This window comes from Poecilia reticulata, chromosome 18 (genome assembly GCF_904066995.2).
Source record: "Poecilia reticulata chromosome 18, P_reticulata-male-v2, whole genome shotgun sequence".
NCBI lineage: Eukaryota > Metazoa > Chordata > Actinopteri > Cyprinodontiformes > Poeciliidae > Poecilia > Poecilia reticulata.
The window spans coordinates 2,800,654-2,817,329 of NC_088847.1; the positions used below are offsets into that span (position 1 = coordinate 2,800,654).

The following is a 16,676-nucleotide window of genomic DNA, read 5'->3' on the forward strand; positions in this document are numbered from 1 at the left end:
AGTATGCAGACCACCATAGTATTTAAACCTGTTAGGTAAATTGCATTATCAACTACTTGTTTTACTTTTATAATGTTCTTACATTATGTACTCTTGTTTAGTCATGTCTTTTAAGAAATGTTTCTGTATTGTTAATCATTCTGATTTCCTTTCTCAGAGGGCCTTTCTGAAGAAGAGCAGTGACAGCAGCTCTTCACAGAACGCCCTGTTTTTGACCTCTTAGATCGCTGTAAAACTAGCGCCGTGAAGGTGTACAACTTGCTGTTTGACCCTGTGTCAGGAACTGGAGAATCTAGGTTAAGATAGTGTTAGTGACAATCATTGGCGCTGTAACTTGTGATGAAGTGTTTTCCCCCCTCCCTTTAGAGTTACAGCGCTCTCTGAGATTAGGGATCCTAAAGACAATAAAAAGAGGGGCAGGCAAATGTGCTTTCAGAGCAGTAGATTTGTAACTGAAAGCACATCTCTGTTCTCACGAGTATTCAGAATCTAACTTTCTCTTGTCTTTCCTGTGTTATTTAATCTGTGTTAATAGGTGTCAACTCTGACAAAACCTCTACTCATTTCATTCACAACTGTATTATTTTTATAGAATTTATTTTTTTTACTGATTTATATTCATAAATCTTTTCAGGTCATACTGCTTCACAAATTTTCTTAGCGATCCATGAATTCTCTCCTTACACCCTCTGCCTTGTTTCCTTATATTTTTTGGCATCAAAAATATTTCTTGCTTAGTAAACCATTATTCAGAATGTTTGTCTATTTGATTTTCTGCAGATATACCAGGATCATGTCCAATCACAAGCAAAGACCACTTTAAATCTGAATTTGATCAAATCTTCTAGGGCATGACTCATTTTTGGCTGAAGCATAGATGATGTTTTTCCTCCTGACAATTTCATGCTTGCTGAATTAAAATAGTAAACCAGCCTTTTGACTGATAAAATCCTAGCTTTGCACCAATATGTATATCAATCTATCCATATATATATATATATATAAATAAATCTAGGTTTAAGAAAATACACATTTGTTTGCCACATATTTTTATTTTCAACTAACCATAATCCATTGTAGAAGATATAGAAAACAACTCTGTTGTATTCACTCAGAAAAGAATGCAAAAACAAAAAGACAGCTATCCACAAGTTTGTTTTTATTATAAAAAAAAAGAAAAAAGAAAGCACTGCAACTCCATTGTGGGCATACGGTGCCTGTTGTGTAGCTGTTGTGGTCCTTACCAAAATGGCTTTTATCAAAGAAATACTAAACAGAACATTTGGAACTTACTCCAAAAGAACAAAGTTGTTTTACACCATTTGTTTAAAGCAATAAGTATATCACCACATTTACTGACAGCAATAAAAACACAAAAAGATAAATGAAACAAAAAAGGTATCCCTGGTTCCAGGCCATTGTATCAATATGCTTTGGGCGGCTTTTCATCCAATCTTTCAAATCGAGCCGTTTCATTCGTTTTACTGGAGGAGGCAGGAAGTTTCGGGCACCCAAGTCAGGTAAAAGCGTACTTCAAAAATGTACAAGTTCTTATTTCCTTCTGCAAGCGCCATAAGAAAGCTGGTTTCTGGCAGCAGAATACATTAGTTCCATCAGTTCCAATCCTGCCAAGACTGATCTCTTTAAAAATAGAATATACATCAAAACGCCACATTGTACTACACAGATGACAATGTCCAACCACCAGCTCTAGCAGTTTCTTTTCTGTGGTGTTAGTGTTGGAATTGCTAAAACATCACCTGCAGAGATGGATCAAATGAATGGAAAACTCACAGGAAGTGTTCAATCACAAGCTTACACAGACTGCTTCAGGTCGTTTATTGTTACATAAAAGCAGGTATTACTGCAGGACAAGCTGCTTCTGGCCTGGAGTCTTTCTACACCTTCATACTGTTTATGTTTCAGTCTCAACTGAGAGATAAGTGAACTAGGACAAGCTGCCTAAGCCAATCACAGAACGGAACCTTGTCTTGGTCTGTCAAACACGGTAAAGTAGCTATGATGTGTGAACTCCAAACCAGTTTTCAAAAGGCAAACAGAGGGGAAAAAAAGACTGATGTATTGTTGTCCCTCTGTGTTGTTAGGATCCAGGTGGGATAGAGGTGCAAGGTCACAGAGAGAGCTTGCAGTGGCACAGTTCTTTGTACATTTGCCTCCTTAGTCGGGGCATATCCTGCTGCCCAAAGTTAAATGGCTGTCCTAGTGCCAAACACTTGCAGTACTGTAGATGGTGCAGGAAAGACGAGATAAAAGTTACTGAGTTGCACAAACAACATGGTAATGAATCTGGGTGAAAGGCAGCTGTATAGCAACTCTACTATACAGCAGGGAGTGAAATACCAACAGCTTTTAGATAATCACAGAAAAAGACTCAAACAGAAGACAGGAACAGGACTTAGTGATGGTCATTAAAATAGTGCTTCAATGTAGCTCTAGATATACTATAGGTTTATTAAAATGTGCTGGAAGGCTACAGCTCAGCTTAACCCGTTAATGGATCTAGAAAAAAGAATTCAACCTATAACCCATCTGTCACTATCAAGTCTTTTTATATCTGCTTCAATGCATCTCTAGAAAACAACATCAAATAGTGGTGCAGCGCTAACGACTTCTGGATAATTTAAAATGAATGTAAAAACTATCCCATACTAAGCCGTTTGAGACAAACAGCTGATGAAACATAAGATTATGATCCGTTGTGTTTTAGGTTGTAAAAGCTAAAACAAAAAAGAGTGGTCAACAACCCATGTAAGACGGATGTTTTTTTCCCTTTATTTTTATAAAATATGTAGCTGGTGATCATTACAGACCGGCAGACCAATGTTTTCATGCAGGATATTCTGCGTGATTTGTGCAACACAGACTGTTTGCTCTGGAGGTTGGAACTCAACCAAACTAACTGTTCTGGCTGGCCATTACTTTACTGTTGTGCTCAGACCGAACAGATAACTGATGTTTTAATCTGCATTTTGTGTCCAAATACAGAGGGAACATGTTCACAATAAAAAGTTGACCAGAGCTGGTTGATGGATTTGATGAGACTAAAACCACCTGAAAGGCAAAAAAAACATTATTTCTGCAACTATCACAACACTGTGTGAGTCAGGCAGCCATGTGGCTTTAAGATCCATGTTCAGGGAGGAGCTGAAAGTTTCCAAATCTGAATTTGCCCGTCAGGGGTTCCTGATGATTTTGTAAAGTGCTTCAAGATAATGTTTATAGTGAATGGTGCAATAGAAATAAACAGTATTGAACTGGATCAATTCTGACTTGCAAGTATAAACAGAATGTCCCAGTCTCCCTGGTATCGCTTGGCAGCTAATAAGCCCCAGAAAAACTTTACCGTTTTAGGACATAAACATTTCAATACTTAAAGCAGGAAGAACAGTTGCCATTCATTTGCAAATGTGATGACCAAACAAGAGAAACTTACCTGCAGTACAAAAGCTCCACAGTCGCTGTCATTGTTCTGACGACCCACATTCTGTAAAATACAAAATACATTATTTACTTTAGCCAATCACATCCCATTGCAGCCAAACATGGCGTGCTGCCACAACTCCTCACTAACACTGAAACATCACTCTCTACTGTCATATCGACAACTAGCAGTTTTTTATATTTGAGGCCAACTGAAGCTTTCCTCAGCTGCTTCAGAAGTGACTGTAAACAACATATTAAAATCAATATCTGTCTATTTTCCATGGTCGCTCACACAGAGACAGTTCTGCTGATGTTCTCCTCTACGTTATCACATGCATGATCGATTTGAGGGACTGCTGCAAAAGCTACCAATGCCATGCAACGTATGCTAGCATGCACTGATGCTACCAGCTCAGTCAGGAGGGACTGCTGCAGTCAGGGACTCCATTTTAATCAGCTGGCTGTCCTCACACAGAAAACTTTGTACCAGTTTGAATATTGAACAGCATCAGTTTTTTTTTAAAAGGCAGAAAACTTTCCAAGCCTGGTGGTCGGGGCGCCGAGGTGGTTCTCTGAACATGTTTTTGTATTAAAAGATGTTCAGTTAACAAGAAATGTGAAATATTACTGGGTAATTATGTTACTGGAAGACATTGTCAACAAAACTTAAATCCATAACTATTGAGTCTTAAAAACAACAACAAAAAAATACAATTAAAATAAATAATTATTTGCACTTGACCTCATTGTTAAATTCAAAGTAACTGTTTTTTATATCAGATAGTGGATCTAAAAAACACGATGTAATGCCGACCACGTTTAGAACCGGTCCATGGCATAAATGAACTAAGCAGCTGCTTAAGGCTCCGCAGGGGACCCATAAATGCTGACATTTTAGACCACAGATATAGAAAGTTGGCATTTGTTTATTGAGAATATCAATACAGTTAAATTTGATTTAATAGTGTAAGCAAAGATAAATTAAATAAAATATTTTAAATTGTTGACCATTTAAATTTAGGATTTTCAGGAGCTGGCGAGTTTATTTTGTAAAAGTTCAAAGAACAGTCTTCATAGGTGGTGTGATTGGTGCGCGATCCCAGCTTCATGCTCTCTTCAATGCATCAACTATAAACTATGGCAGCAAGTCAAAAAAGAATGAAAACAAAAAGTATTTACCATTTTAAAAAAGCCTTTCCAGTCCGTCAAAAAGTCTCGCTGGTCTTTTTTTATGGCCTCAGCTTGAAGATACTTGAAAATATGCTGGAATAAAAACAATCAAGAAAGATGTAAAGGAAAGGACAACAAAGTTAGGTACAAAAACAAAAACAATAACAGTTTACCTGTAGTGTTTTGTTTACTGTGGCAATAAGTGACACAGTAACTTATACACAATAAGTTACTGGGCTTTTACAATGGAAGCTGCATATTGAACAGTACCAAGCCAGAATGTTGGCTTACAGCTAAAACAGCAGGCAGATAATTTTCTGTGTCCTAAAGTGGATCTGGTTGTTGGGGGCTTTTCCTACCTTTGGACAGCGCCTGTTGAGGGTCCGCTGAGAATCAAAGTAGGTGATGGTACGCCGAGGAATGTCAACACTGACTAGCGACCAGTGAACCTCCAGGTGGATGGGAATCAACAGCAGATCTTTCTGGAAGATGTCCACCTGACAAGAGAGGAAGAACATATTAGCACCAGGAGAGCCCTCAAAATCAAAGAAAATGACAAAACTGACCTCTGATCCCTGACTTTACCAGACCTAATCAGCAATAATCTGAACCTGACATAACCCATCTGCTGTCTGCCTGTGTCTTAACAACCTTCTACCCATTCTATCATTTTCACATCCACAATAAAAACTGTTGACAAATCCTGAAACAGTAACGGTTATTAAAAGGAGGGACAGTGTCCACTTACATTTTTTGTCCACCGTTTAACTCCTTCATATCCTTTTGTCCTCAGCTTGTCATAAAAGAAGCTGTTGAAAAAGTGGACCTGAAGATAAAAAACATTTTTAAGGTCATAATGCACTCATGTCCAGTTGATTTTCTACTATGAACATATTCTACATAGTGTGTCTAAATGTTTATGAATGTGAATGAGTCTCTAATCAGAAATAAATTAAGCGAAAAACTTCACATTTTCTCTTACATTATTATTGCAGCGACAAGGTAGCTTACATGTAATGATTGATTTATATACATGTATAGCACTTAACATCCAATTAAGATGACCAAAGAACTTTACAGTAAAAACAACCTAACAAAAAATGACAATAAAATAAGAGAAAATACCACAACACTAAGATATTAAGAGCCTGTCTAAAGAAATGAAACATGATCTTAGTGCAACTTGTTGAGATGACGGGACCAGAACATTGAACTCAGAAAACACAGAGTATGTTTGCTCTCACTGTGATTCCAAATGATTACATGAATATTTTGTAGGGATGAGTGATCCATCAGCAACTACATTGATATTGGTCTGAAATAAAACAGGGTTGATTCAAAAAACATATTTATTTCAAACTTGTTGCCATTTATTTCTGGGTTGTAGGAAAGGAGGTTATTGATTTAACAGTGATGCAGCGCAGGATTGTGGGAGTTTAACTGAAGCAGAGAAGGTGTGGTGGAGAAAGCACAATGCTTTCCCCTCCTCCCCCTAAAGCCTTGAAAGGGTCAGAAAATATATATAACATCGGTAAATATTAGTTATTGGCCATAACAGCAATGTTTATATCAGGTATTGACCAAAACTGTCATATGGGTGCATCTCTAACATTTCATAAAGAAGTGCAACATTTATTTGCACACACAGGTTGTTCATTCCTCATTCAGACAGGAGCATTTATCTCCAAATCACCCTAACTCAGAATTCTCAACTGGTTCACAGTTCAACTAAGTAGCAAAAAAAAAAAAAAAACAACGGCTCACCACAAGATTCAGATTAACTGGTTATTCCTTGAATGAGGAGCCCTATGCACTGGGCCTAATTGGTCACCTAACTCACTACCAGCAGCTTTGCTGGTTACCATTAAAGAGCAGAATCCAAACAGATCCCTGTCTGAGGCATGACATAGAGGAAAAAGTGAAGGTGCTCTGTGTTCACTTACCTTATCTGGAACAGAATCCATGACAAGGTCACCATACATGTTCATAATCTACAGAAAGCACATCATGTAACCCATGAGATGAATCCATAAAAATCAAATGGAGAAACATAAACATTCATATAAAAGATGAAAAGACACTCCATAGATACAAACATTAGTGAAATACTTTAGAAGTGAATTTGGCAGCCTCGTTTTTACTCCACACAGGCAACACACGAGTGCTTCCTTCCTAAACGCCACAGGAGCGTCTGAATGAAACGAAGCAGCCTGTGGTTTCACTGCCGACACCTTTAACCATGTCTGCTGCTGGGTTGTGTAATGTGCAGTAGTGCTGTACCTGGTCATTGAGCCAGTTCTGACCATACAAAGTGCCCAGGTCATCCATGGTCAAAACGTGGCGCTTATAGTTCACTCTGAATGTTTTAGCCACGGCCGATCCGGATGAACGCTGGAAGTTCTGAATGAGATGCTGGACCGTCGCTTTCCTTTTAAACAACCACATGATATGGAAACCAGTGTCATTTAATAACAAAAATAAAGCAGCAGGCTGACAAAGATACTTTTAAAAAGTGTATGCTATTTTTAGCTTAGTATTCAACTTCAGTCAGTTTATCAGATCAGCTCCCACTTTGCACAGCCATTTACAGCTTTTGTGTACATGTTTGATTGGGATGTTCATCACAGGAGGTTAGCAGCATCTCTGACCTGTGTGGCTGAGAGAAGCTCTCATGGAAAACGTCCTGAAGCTTTCCCACGACATCGTCGACATGGAAGGGAATCAAACTGCCATACTGCTGCAGAGACTCTTCAAGAACACCTAGCAGAGACGAAGCAACAATCACTCAGCTCGCATAGACCGCTTTCCGTTTTACTCCATCCAGGCAGGTCATTCAATCAAAAGCCCAGGACTGACTGTTGATGTACTTTCAGCAACAACAATCACAGAAAACAGGACCAACATCTGTTCATTTGTTCAAAGATCATCCTATTAGCAGCTGAACTTGCATTAAGTTTAAAGGTAACTTATTTTGCCTATCTTGAACAGGTGAGCCATACAAAACACATTCATTATATTTTTTGCACAAAACCATTCTTACATGACGAGCTTTTAGTCTTCACTGTTGTGCCTATTTGGACCTCTTCTCAAAATGAGCTGTTGTCCAGCGTCTTGTCACTTTAAATCCAAATGAGCTGCTGCTGGCCACGCCCCCAAATTCATGTTTACACAGTTATACAGTTATACAGCCATACATTTTTGACCTCAAGTCAGATCCAAAACCAGAAGAAGTAAAATGTCCTGCACAACCAACAAGAATGAAGCAGCAGTTTGTAAATGGTAAGCAAACAACAAAACTTATCTTTTCCAGCAGCTGCTGTACAGCTGTAAAACGAGCTGACAAGACATGTTGGAAGTCTGATTGGGCTTCTAGGTGATAGTTGGTCTCGGCTGAGGTGGCTACGTAATGGAGCAGTGCCCATCGAGTCGGGAGGGTTTTCCAAGAGCTCAGTTTGCCAGACACCAAAAAACATGAACTTATTGCTAAAAAAACGTCTGGGTGTTTATTGTAAGCTCTTGGGTTGTTTTTAGGAGTACAGACCAAAATCAAAGTATAATAAAAATATGCAAAAGCTGAAATTTGCACTACATGTCCCGTTTAAATGGTTACAAAACATTTACATTGTGATATTTCAACAGGAGAATTCAGCTGCCCTCCATACCAGTTATATATTTTGTGTGTTCTTCACTTAGAGCCACTTCCATCGGTCTCACTCCCACTTCCCGTCTCAATTTCTCATCCTGCTTGTCTGAAGGGCCGTTTAACTGCAGATCTGTCAGTCAAAAGGAAACATTTAACACACTATTATTTCACTTCAAAATGGAATATGAAAACAAGCATACAGGTTTAACAAAATGTATTAAGTCATAGCTTTTCAATTCCAGTCCTCAGCCCCTCCTGCCCTGCATGTTTTAGATGTACCTCTAGTCCAGAGGAGCTGATTCAAATGATTGCATGGCCATCAAGTGCTGCAGAAGCCTGTTAATCACCACATATTCAATCCAGGTGTTGGCAGAAAGGAAATACCTAAAACACGGGTGTCAAACTCCAGTCCTCAAGGGCCGCTGTCCTGCAGTTTAAGATGTACCACAGGTACAAAATACTGGAATGAAATGGCTTAATTACCTCCTCCTTGTGTAGATCAGTTAGGGTTGACCTAATTATTCTATTCAGGTGGTGCAGCAGAGGCACATCTAAAAGTTGCAGGGCAGCGGCCCTCCAGGACTGGAGTTTGACATCTGTGACCTAAAACATGCAGGGCAGGGGGGCGTGAGGACCGGAATTGAGAAAGGCTGTATTAAGTATTAGGGATGCATGACATATCAGTACTAATATCAGTACCGGTCGATATTAGCTATTTTTTAAACATATTAGTATCAGTCCAGTAAATAAAACTAAACCAATATTAATAATCGGCATTTCCGTCTTATTGCCGTTTGTTTTTACAGGGGGTCGGGGGAGTTGGCTATGTGATACTTGTTTGGTCTGGTCATGTGAGTGTGTAATATTGGTAATTATTTGTTATTGGCCATAACAGCAATATTAAAATTGGCCCAAATTTTCATATCAGTGCATCCCCATGCAGTATATAGAAAGTAGTGCACAAAGGAGTCTTACAGGAGCTGCTTCCTCCCAGCAGCTGTTAGACTGTAGAAGCGTCAGAGCTCTGAACACGACTGGCGTGTGGACAACTTGTACTGTTATTAACTCATGTTTTAATAAAATTTCTGCTGTTATTGCACGTGTTTTTCTGCATTGCTGTGCTGTACTTCAAACAATCTGATGTCTTTCTGGATGTTCACTACACATCCACATTATGTAGATTTAAAAATGTAATCCTACTCAGCTGCACATCTCTTGGATAGAGAGTAAGATATTCCTATTCTAAAAACTGCCCAGTATGTTTATGTTAAAATATTGTACAGTAAGTTATTACAATTATTATTATTGTTAATCTCGTTTTTTTAATCTGTTTTTAACACTTGGAACTTTGCACACTTGTGTCAACCTATATGCCTGATGCTGCCGTTACATCTGAATTTCTCCTTCCTGCTTCCCAGAGAAACGCTGATCCTACAGCCGCCTGTCCCTTTATTAAACCGAGTCGTTTAACCCCCGTCCCACAGAGAGAGAACGGATCGTATTAGATTTGAAGCTGTCCTTTATGTGTGTGTGTGTGTGTGTGCACTGATTTCTGTGTTTAGCCTGCGAATGTGTACGCAGTTTTACTAGTGACGGAAACATGAGGTAAATTCTGCATTTGAACATATGTACCTGTTAACTGCTCCTCTTGGCTGTCATCCCCTTCATATTTGTGATGAGGTCTTTTTGTCCTCTTTTGCCTGCTGTACGAACTGTACTTTTGCCCTCTTCGGCCCCACTGGGGCCCCCCCGTGGTGATCCAGCGGGCCCTCTGCCGCCAGCTCTTCCAGTGCTGGGCCAGCTGGAACCCCAGGACTTTGTGGGAGCGTATGCGCCACAAGCGTCTGAGCCTCTTCTGAGCCCGGTAGCTGTTGAACCGGGATCCAAAAAAGCCATGGACTTCAGTCTGGGAGACAATGTTCTCTACACATGGCTCACCGAGTTGTTCTGCCCTATGTTGTTGTCCATGAGCTTGGGGCTGTTGTACTCGGCTGTATGGGGTGGACTGACAGGGAAAGTCTGGGACTTCCCACTCCTCCTTTTCCTGCTCCTCACTCTCTTCTGCCTCATCCCCATCTTCCTCCTCTCCATTGTTCTCCCAGCCTTTGCCCTCCAGCTCCTCTACATCATCTTCATACAGATTGTTGACTTCTTCCTCATCACCAACAGCTTCAATCTCATCTGGCCCATCCTCTTCCTCGTCTTCTACATACTCTCCTGTCCACAATTTCTCTTTCTGGCCCAGTCTGAGGTGCATGGGGCTGGATACACTGTGGCCTGACACGGGGACAATGAGGTGGTCTCCAGGGATCCCTCCTAAACAAAACACAAGAAAAAAAAAGTCAAAACATTCAGCTTTCAATCGAGAAACAAAAAAATCTTAAAGCTGATTTTACATGAACAAAAGCAGATCAACAAGCATTTTCCAGTCTGGTTTTAATGGTCACGGATCAGTCACTGCTGCTACAGCTGACAACTGGTCTTAATGATGTGCTGCTTTACCTGGAAATCTTTCAGAACTAAATGGACTCGGTGAATACTTTTAGACAAACTCAGGATTACGGGCTTTTGTCCAGAGGATCTGACCTGATAAAAACTATTTAACACAGAGAATCCTGTGTCCAGGCTGAGGTCTAAAAATCTAACTTTCTAGAAACGTAGAAAGTTTTGTGCCTGAGCTTCCATTTGGAAGTAACTGTCTACATCAAAGGTCCCCAAACTTTTTCCTGTGAGGGCTACATAACTTTTCCCTTCTCTGGTGGGGGGCCGGAGTCAGTTTGTAACAGAAAAAGTGTGACGAATGTAGGAGTGCCTAAATGTAAAAATTTATTGTTTTCCAGAAAGCACAATCAAATAACCCTCTCTGGGTTCTTCACAGAAAAAAATCCAGGAAATAACACTATTTATGAATTAAATACCGCATTTTCCGGACTATTAGCCGCATCAGGCAGTAGGCCGCAGATATCTCTGCCGCTCCAGGTTTTCCACAACGATGCAGCAGCAGAGGGGGGCGGACACCCAAAATTTGAGTCATAACAGGTCAATTGAATATCACATTTATTAGGGTTGAAAAAGTAAAAGTTGCCAAGTTTAGATTGAACTGAACTGATTACGGTAGTTTCCGAACGGTAACTGTAACAGTTAAGGTGCTGATCCTTCGTGTCTGCTATTAGCATGTGGTAAATAAAAATGGGCACTTCCTTCTTCTTCTTCTTCCTCTGCTGCTTCTTTAGATTTCAATGGCAGCTTGCATTCATTATTGTTGCACTACTGCCATCTATTGGATCCTAATATCTATGCCTCAAATTCTCATAATGATCCCAGTATTTAAAAAAACGAAAAATCTTATTTTTCCCCTCAATGCTATTTAACTGATCAACAACATTCTCAAATTTCAATTCCCTATTAAAACCTAATTCTATTTTAATGGCCGCTTTCTTTTATTTCCAATTTTGACTTCCAATGATTCACTTCCTGCTAAAGAGCCCCCTGGTGGTTGAAGAAAAATCAACATATAAACCGCACTGGGCTATAAACCGCATAGTTCAAAGCTTTGGAAAAAAGTAGCGGCTTATAGTCCGGAAAATACGGTATATGAAAAAAAAAATAAAAAATCGAAATGCTCTCTGGTATTGTTCAGGGGGCCGGACCAAATGTGGAGGCGGGCCGGATCCGGTCCGCGGGCCGTAGTTTGAGGACCACTGGTCTACATAAATACATTTGAGCAGAACTGCATCTGTGCACAGGTGATACAATCCACACACCTGCTCATTCTGCACCACAGGTGAGAACATAACTTTGAAATTTTTTTATTGGATTTTGAACACCCAGTAAACAAAGGTTATGATTTTATCAAAGACTGGCTTGAAAAACTTTGACAATTTTTACACTTGATGTAGAGATGTGCCGATCAGATTTTTCCTGCCGATTCCAATTCCGATCACCCATGTAAAACACAGCTGATCACCGATACCGATCACATAATTCTAATTTTTTTAATCATAAGCACTACCGGTTACATTATGTGGAAAAAGGAACCATGAATTCACCTTAATTTAGACAAAAACTTGTTTTTATTAACTTTTTCCAAGAAAAAAACAAAACAAAACAGGCATTGTGCAAATTGTACTGCTATCGATAATACTATCCTTCTGTAAGTGCATCGTGACATGGATTGATGGAAAACTTGTTCAACTCAACATGAAAACTGTTTGTTATTTTAAAACAAACAGTTTTAAAACTGTTTTAAAACAGTTTATTGGTTATTGGTCCAATAAACAATAAACAGTTATTGGACATCATTAAGCATCAGTAGACAACAACACTGGTAAGGTTTTATTAAACTATCAGGATACCTCAGTAAGATACTTTAACCTCGTCTTTGACCAATTCTAGCAAAACGGCATTTTTCTTCTGTGCACCACAGACAGTTCTTAAATATCAACTTTGTTGTCTTTTTTTCTACCAAAACTACATTTATTTCCACAAAAAACTTAATATCTCAATAACTTACTTTTAAGAATGTCTGTTTATTAAGAGAAAAGTTAAACTGAAGTTAAATTTCTTGACTGTTAGCTCAAACTGGGCCAATAAAACTGATTCTGATAAAAAATAAAAAAAATAAAAACCACACACATTCCAATAATAATTTTTAAAATATCATTCAAACTGATCCCTGTGTTGTTGTAAAGATGCGTTGTGTATTATTTATGTATTTTACACAGTGCTGCATTGTGAGGGTGCCATCTTGGCCATGGAGATTCCTGCTCTCAGTGGGACTTCTGGGTTAAATAAAGATAGAATAACACAACTGTGAAACATGCACAATAACAGAAAACGTGAAAACAATATGGCACAAGTTAGGAGGTTGTATAGAGCTTCTGGTAGTGACATCCAAGATGATCTAAAGTGCCCACCTCCTGCAGTGCTGTCCTGCCCCACAGCAGTCAGCCCCAGGTCCCCCTGCCAGCGGTTCTGGGCCAGGCTACCGCCATTGTCTCGCATTGTCCACGGACAGCCCACGACCTGCGCCAGCTCGTCACCTGCAAGCAGCAAACACACGCTTGCATTAGCACTGGAAACAGAAATGACCGTTAGTGTAAGCATGTGCAATCTGTCTGTTCAAATGTATGAAGTTGCTGTGGTAAAAAAAAAATCTCTGACATCTAAATAGGAAAAATGATGCAAAGACAGATCATCCCAGATCATATCATAATTCCCCACAGAATTTCAGCAATAGGACACTTGTTGCTGAGATTCTGGTCTGGCCAAACCAGAACAAATTAATGTCAAATTAACCATGAAAAGGTCTGACAGTTAACATTTAGCTGCAATTATTACTGTAAAAGCATTTTGAACGCATTTTTTGTTTCAAGACAACTTTTTTCTCACTGTCTTCAATAGTGAACATTTCATATCCATTTGCCACATATTGCTGAATAAACAGACTGATACAAGTCAGCTAACTAATATTTAAAATGGATACTAAAACGGGTCGATCTTTAATCAGAACTAGTTAGTTACATATGTAATGACGAACTCATCAAAAAACAAGTGATTATGTGTCATCCTTGTACTGTAAAATAACAAACTGCTCCAAAACGCTGGTGCCTCTCAATTTTGTCATTTACATTCATGACCAAACAATGAATGTTTTTTTATTGCTCTTGAAGAAAAAATCCCTGATCTTCGCTAGCATATCTAATATTGCTTAACTATATCTAAAAAGGTTGGGTTGCATAACTATTATTTGCAGCTGCACGCCACCATGCACATAAATGCAGGTTTGAATCTTGGTTGATTCTTCATGGTGATGAAGAGCCAGCAGTGATGAGCAAAATGTGTAAATACTAATTACCATGTGGACATCTTCCAGACGCGGAATGCTACCTGCACAGCGGTTCGTACAGGTTTTGGTCGCTAGATAAAGTGAGCACCAAAACTCAGATTTAAAACACTTAGAGAGCCCTTCATCGGTGAAACGGCGGCGTATTTAAACGACTAAACACCAAGAACTCATTCAACAGTCCACCTCAATGCTACGCTGAGCGCGCACAGAGCTAGCAACGATAGCTTCAAAACGTAAGATAAAATCCCACAACTTTGCCTGAAAAAACTGTTTTATCCGGAACCATAATACGTCAACGTTATTTACATCACAATGAGAGTACAACATGAACGTAATGCAATACCAAAAGTCCACTGATAATTTATTATATACCCGTGCAAACGTGTTAGCTGTTAGCAACGTTATCTTAAGCTAGCTAAGCACTTAGCATGCTCCAAGAATTGTATGAAAAAGCCAGCGGGTGCATGCCTCAACCAGCTGGATACAGCGATAATGTTCTTACCCCTCGGTCTCAGACTTTCTGACTGAATACTGGACGTATTTCCTTTTAATATTTTAAAGCACAAACACAAACTTTAGCTGCTCTTTAGCCTCATTCAATTAAAACAGTGTAGCCCAGCCACAATTCGGCTCCTTCTTCTTCGTGTCCTTCCTTTTTTCAGTAAAGAGTTGCAACTCCCATAATTTCACATTAGCGCCATCTAGTTGTATCTCTCGGAAGGTTCACCCTCAAATTTTTTCTTCGCCTTCTATAGCAGGACTGTAGGAGCCATTTTCCCCTTTTTTCTTTTGGTTAAATCTTAGAATTTAAATTGTTTAGTTTATTCTTATTGTTTATTTCTTAGTTAATTTATCATTAGAATTTTTGTTTAATTTGCTGTTTAGAATAAGTTGTTTTGATTAGGAATTCACTTAATTAGTTAATTAATTTCAGGTTGGGATGTGGGTATTTCACGGTATAAATAGGTGGGTCTTAGGTAGCATATTATGCACGTGGGTGGTCATAAGGTTTTTTACCAGCCTACAGAATCAGCCAAAGAATAAAACCAAAGAACTATATTTTGACTTTTGATCCTTCTTTGCTGCGTAAACCAGAATCCACGGTGCATCAGGTGACTATTTGAGTTTGATTTACCTTTTCTTTAGATCACCTTTGAGTTTTGAGTTTTTTGATTTTTGATAGAGACAAATGGTCACTACATCAAGTAAAAAACCCGGCCTTGGCTTTTTTGAATCAACAAGAAAACATCCGACCTTGGAGTTTGTCTCAACGATCTCAATTCTGCTGATGGCTGCGTAAAGTTTGGAGGAACTGTCTCCTTTGTTCTTCGGACGCCGACAGCGGGAGGAACGTGCCACGCCCACAAGCCACAAGAGGCCTCATCTACAAACACTCACGTCTTTCTTCAACGATATCGGTATGTGCGATGATTGCTAATGCTGTAAAGGAAAACAGCCAAACGAGAGGAGTTTGATGATAGCATCAACGTTATAGTACAAGTTCGTCGACATGAAGATTAATGAAAGACTGAGTTAAAGCGCTGCACCTTTACGCACCGCCAGTGGGTTTAAAATAAAGATAACAAAACTACAAGCAGTTCAAGGTGTTTTCGCCAAAATGTCTGATGTATCGAAGGCACAGTTGACCAGGAGTGATCTGGAGGGTTCATCCAAACGAACCGTTAAACTGACTGAGAAAGGCTTGATATCCTATATTAAAACATGCCAAGATAAAAGAAATGTGAAATTGAAGCAAGCAAAACGAATAATGGACGATTTGAATATTTTGATGGAGTCAAATGATAAAGTTGACTCAGTGAATTCTCTTCTTGCTACATTTATTCAGTGTTTTCAGGATGCAGAGGTGTCGCATAAAAACTTGACAAGTTTGCCACTCCCATCTGATGAACTCATGAAACAAAATGAACATTTTCAAAATAAAATGAGTACTTGCCTTGAGTTTACCGAGCTTGTCAGGGGCTGGTTGTGTGAACTGGGTAAGCCTTTTGTGCAACCAAGTGCGGCTGATTATGACCAAGCCAAAAATGATGTTGATTACGTCATAAATCCTGAAGACAGCGCTTCCAATGTTCATTCTGTAAAGTCTAGAACAGGCTCTCGGGTGTCCCGTGTTTCCTCCACTTCATCGGCTCGTATTAAAGCAGAGGCCGAGAGAGCAGCGCTGCTGGAGCGGGCTGCTGCGCTCAAGAAGAAACATCAGATAGAAGCGCTGGAGGAAAAGCTAAAACAAGAAAAAGAGCAACTTGAGCTTGAGACTGAGTTGGCAGTTGCTAATGCGAAACTTCGTGTGTTCGAAATAAATTCACAGTGTGGCACAAAATGTTCTGATGGCATGAATTCCTATGTTGAAAAGCGCAACTCCAATTCGGCGCTAAAACTTGATCCATGGGCCGATGCATTTGTTCCAGAGAAAAATATGGACGATGTTAAAATCTCCTCCGTCATCTCTGAGCAACCAGTTGTCCGGCTGAAACAAAAGCCAGCAATTCAAATTGTTCATAAGCCACAAAGTCTCTGTGATCAATTAACTGTTAATCAAAATCCGAACAC

The 16,676-nt window shown here is 39.4% G+C and overlaps 1 protein-coding gene across 1 annotated transcript; it reads right to left on the reverse strand.

The window, feature by feature from the left end:
• Positions 1-1,142: 1,142 nt before the first annotated feature.
• On the reverse strand, positions 1,143-14,770 carry senp3b (SUMO specific peptidase 3b). Its single transcript, XM_008434962.3, has 12 exons — positions 14,608-14,770; positions 13,174-13,299; positions 9,890-10,573; positions 8,277-8,387; positions 7,263-7,374; positions 6,895-7,042; positions 6,558-6,605; positions 5,363-5,440; positions 4,974-5,111; positions 4,624-4,707; positions 3,455-3,505; positions 1,143-2,242 (listed from the first exon to the last, which is right to left on the reverse strand). The coding sequence occupies exons 2-12, from the start codon at positions 13,259-13,261 to the stop codon at positions 2,132-2,134; spliced, it is 1,653 nt and encodes a 550-aa protein (XP_008433184.1). The 5' UTR covers positions 13,262-13,299; positions 14,608-14,770; the 3' UTR covers positions 1,143-2,131.
• Between the last annotated feature and the right edge of the window lie 1,906 nt (positions 14,771-16,676).

Bases quoted from the DNA above. Each gene is read 5' to 3' on its own strand.
- senp3b (XM_008434962.3), bottom strand. From the start codon at position 13,261: ATGCGAGACAATGGCGGTAGCCTGGCCCAGAACCGCTGGCAGGGGGAC. The intron at 10,574-13,173 runs GTGGGCACTTTA...TGTTTTGTTTAG, and splicing joins GCAGGACAGCACTGCAGGAG to GAGGGATCCCTGGAGACCAC. The intron at 5,112-5,362 runs GTAAGTGGACAC...CTCTCTTGTCAG, and splicing joins TTAAACGGTGGACAAAAAAT to GTGGACATCTTCCAGAAAGA.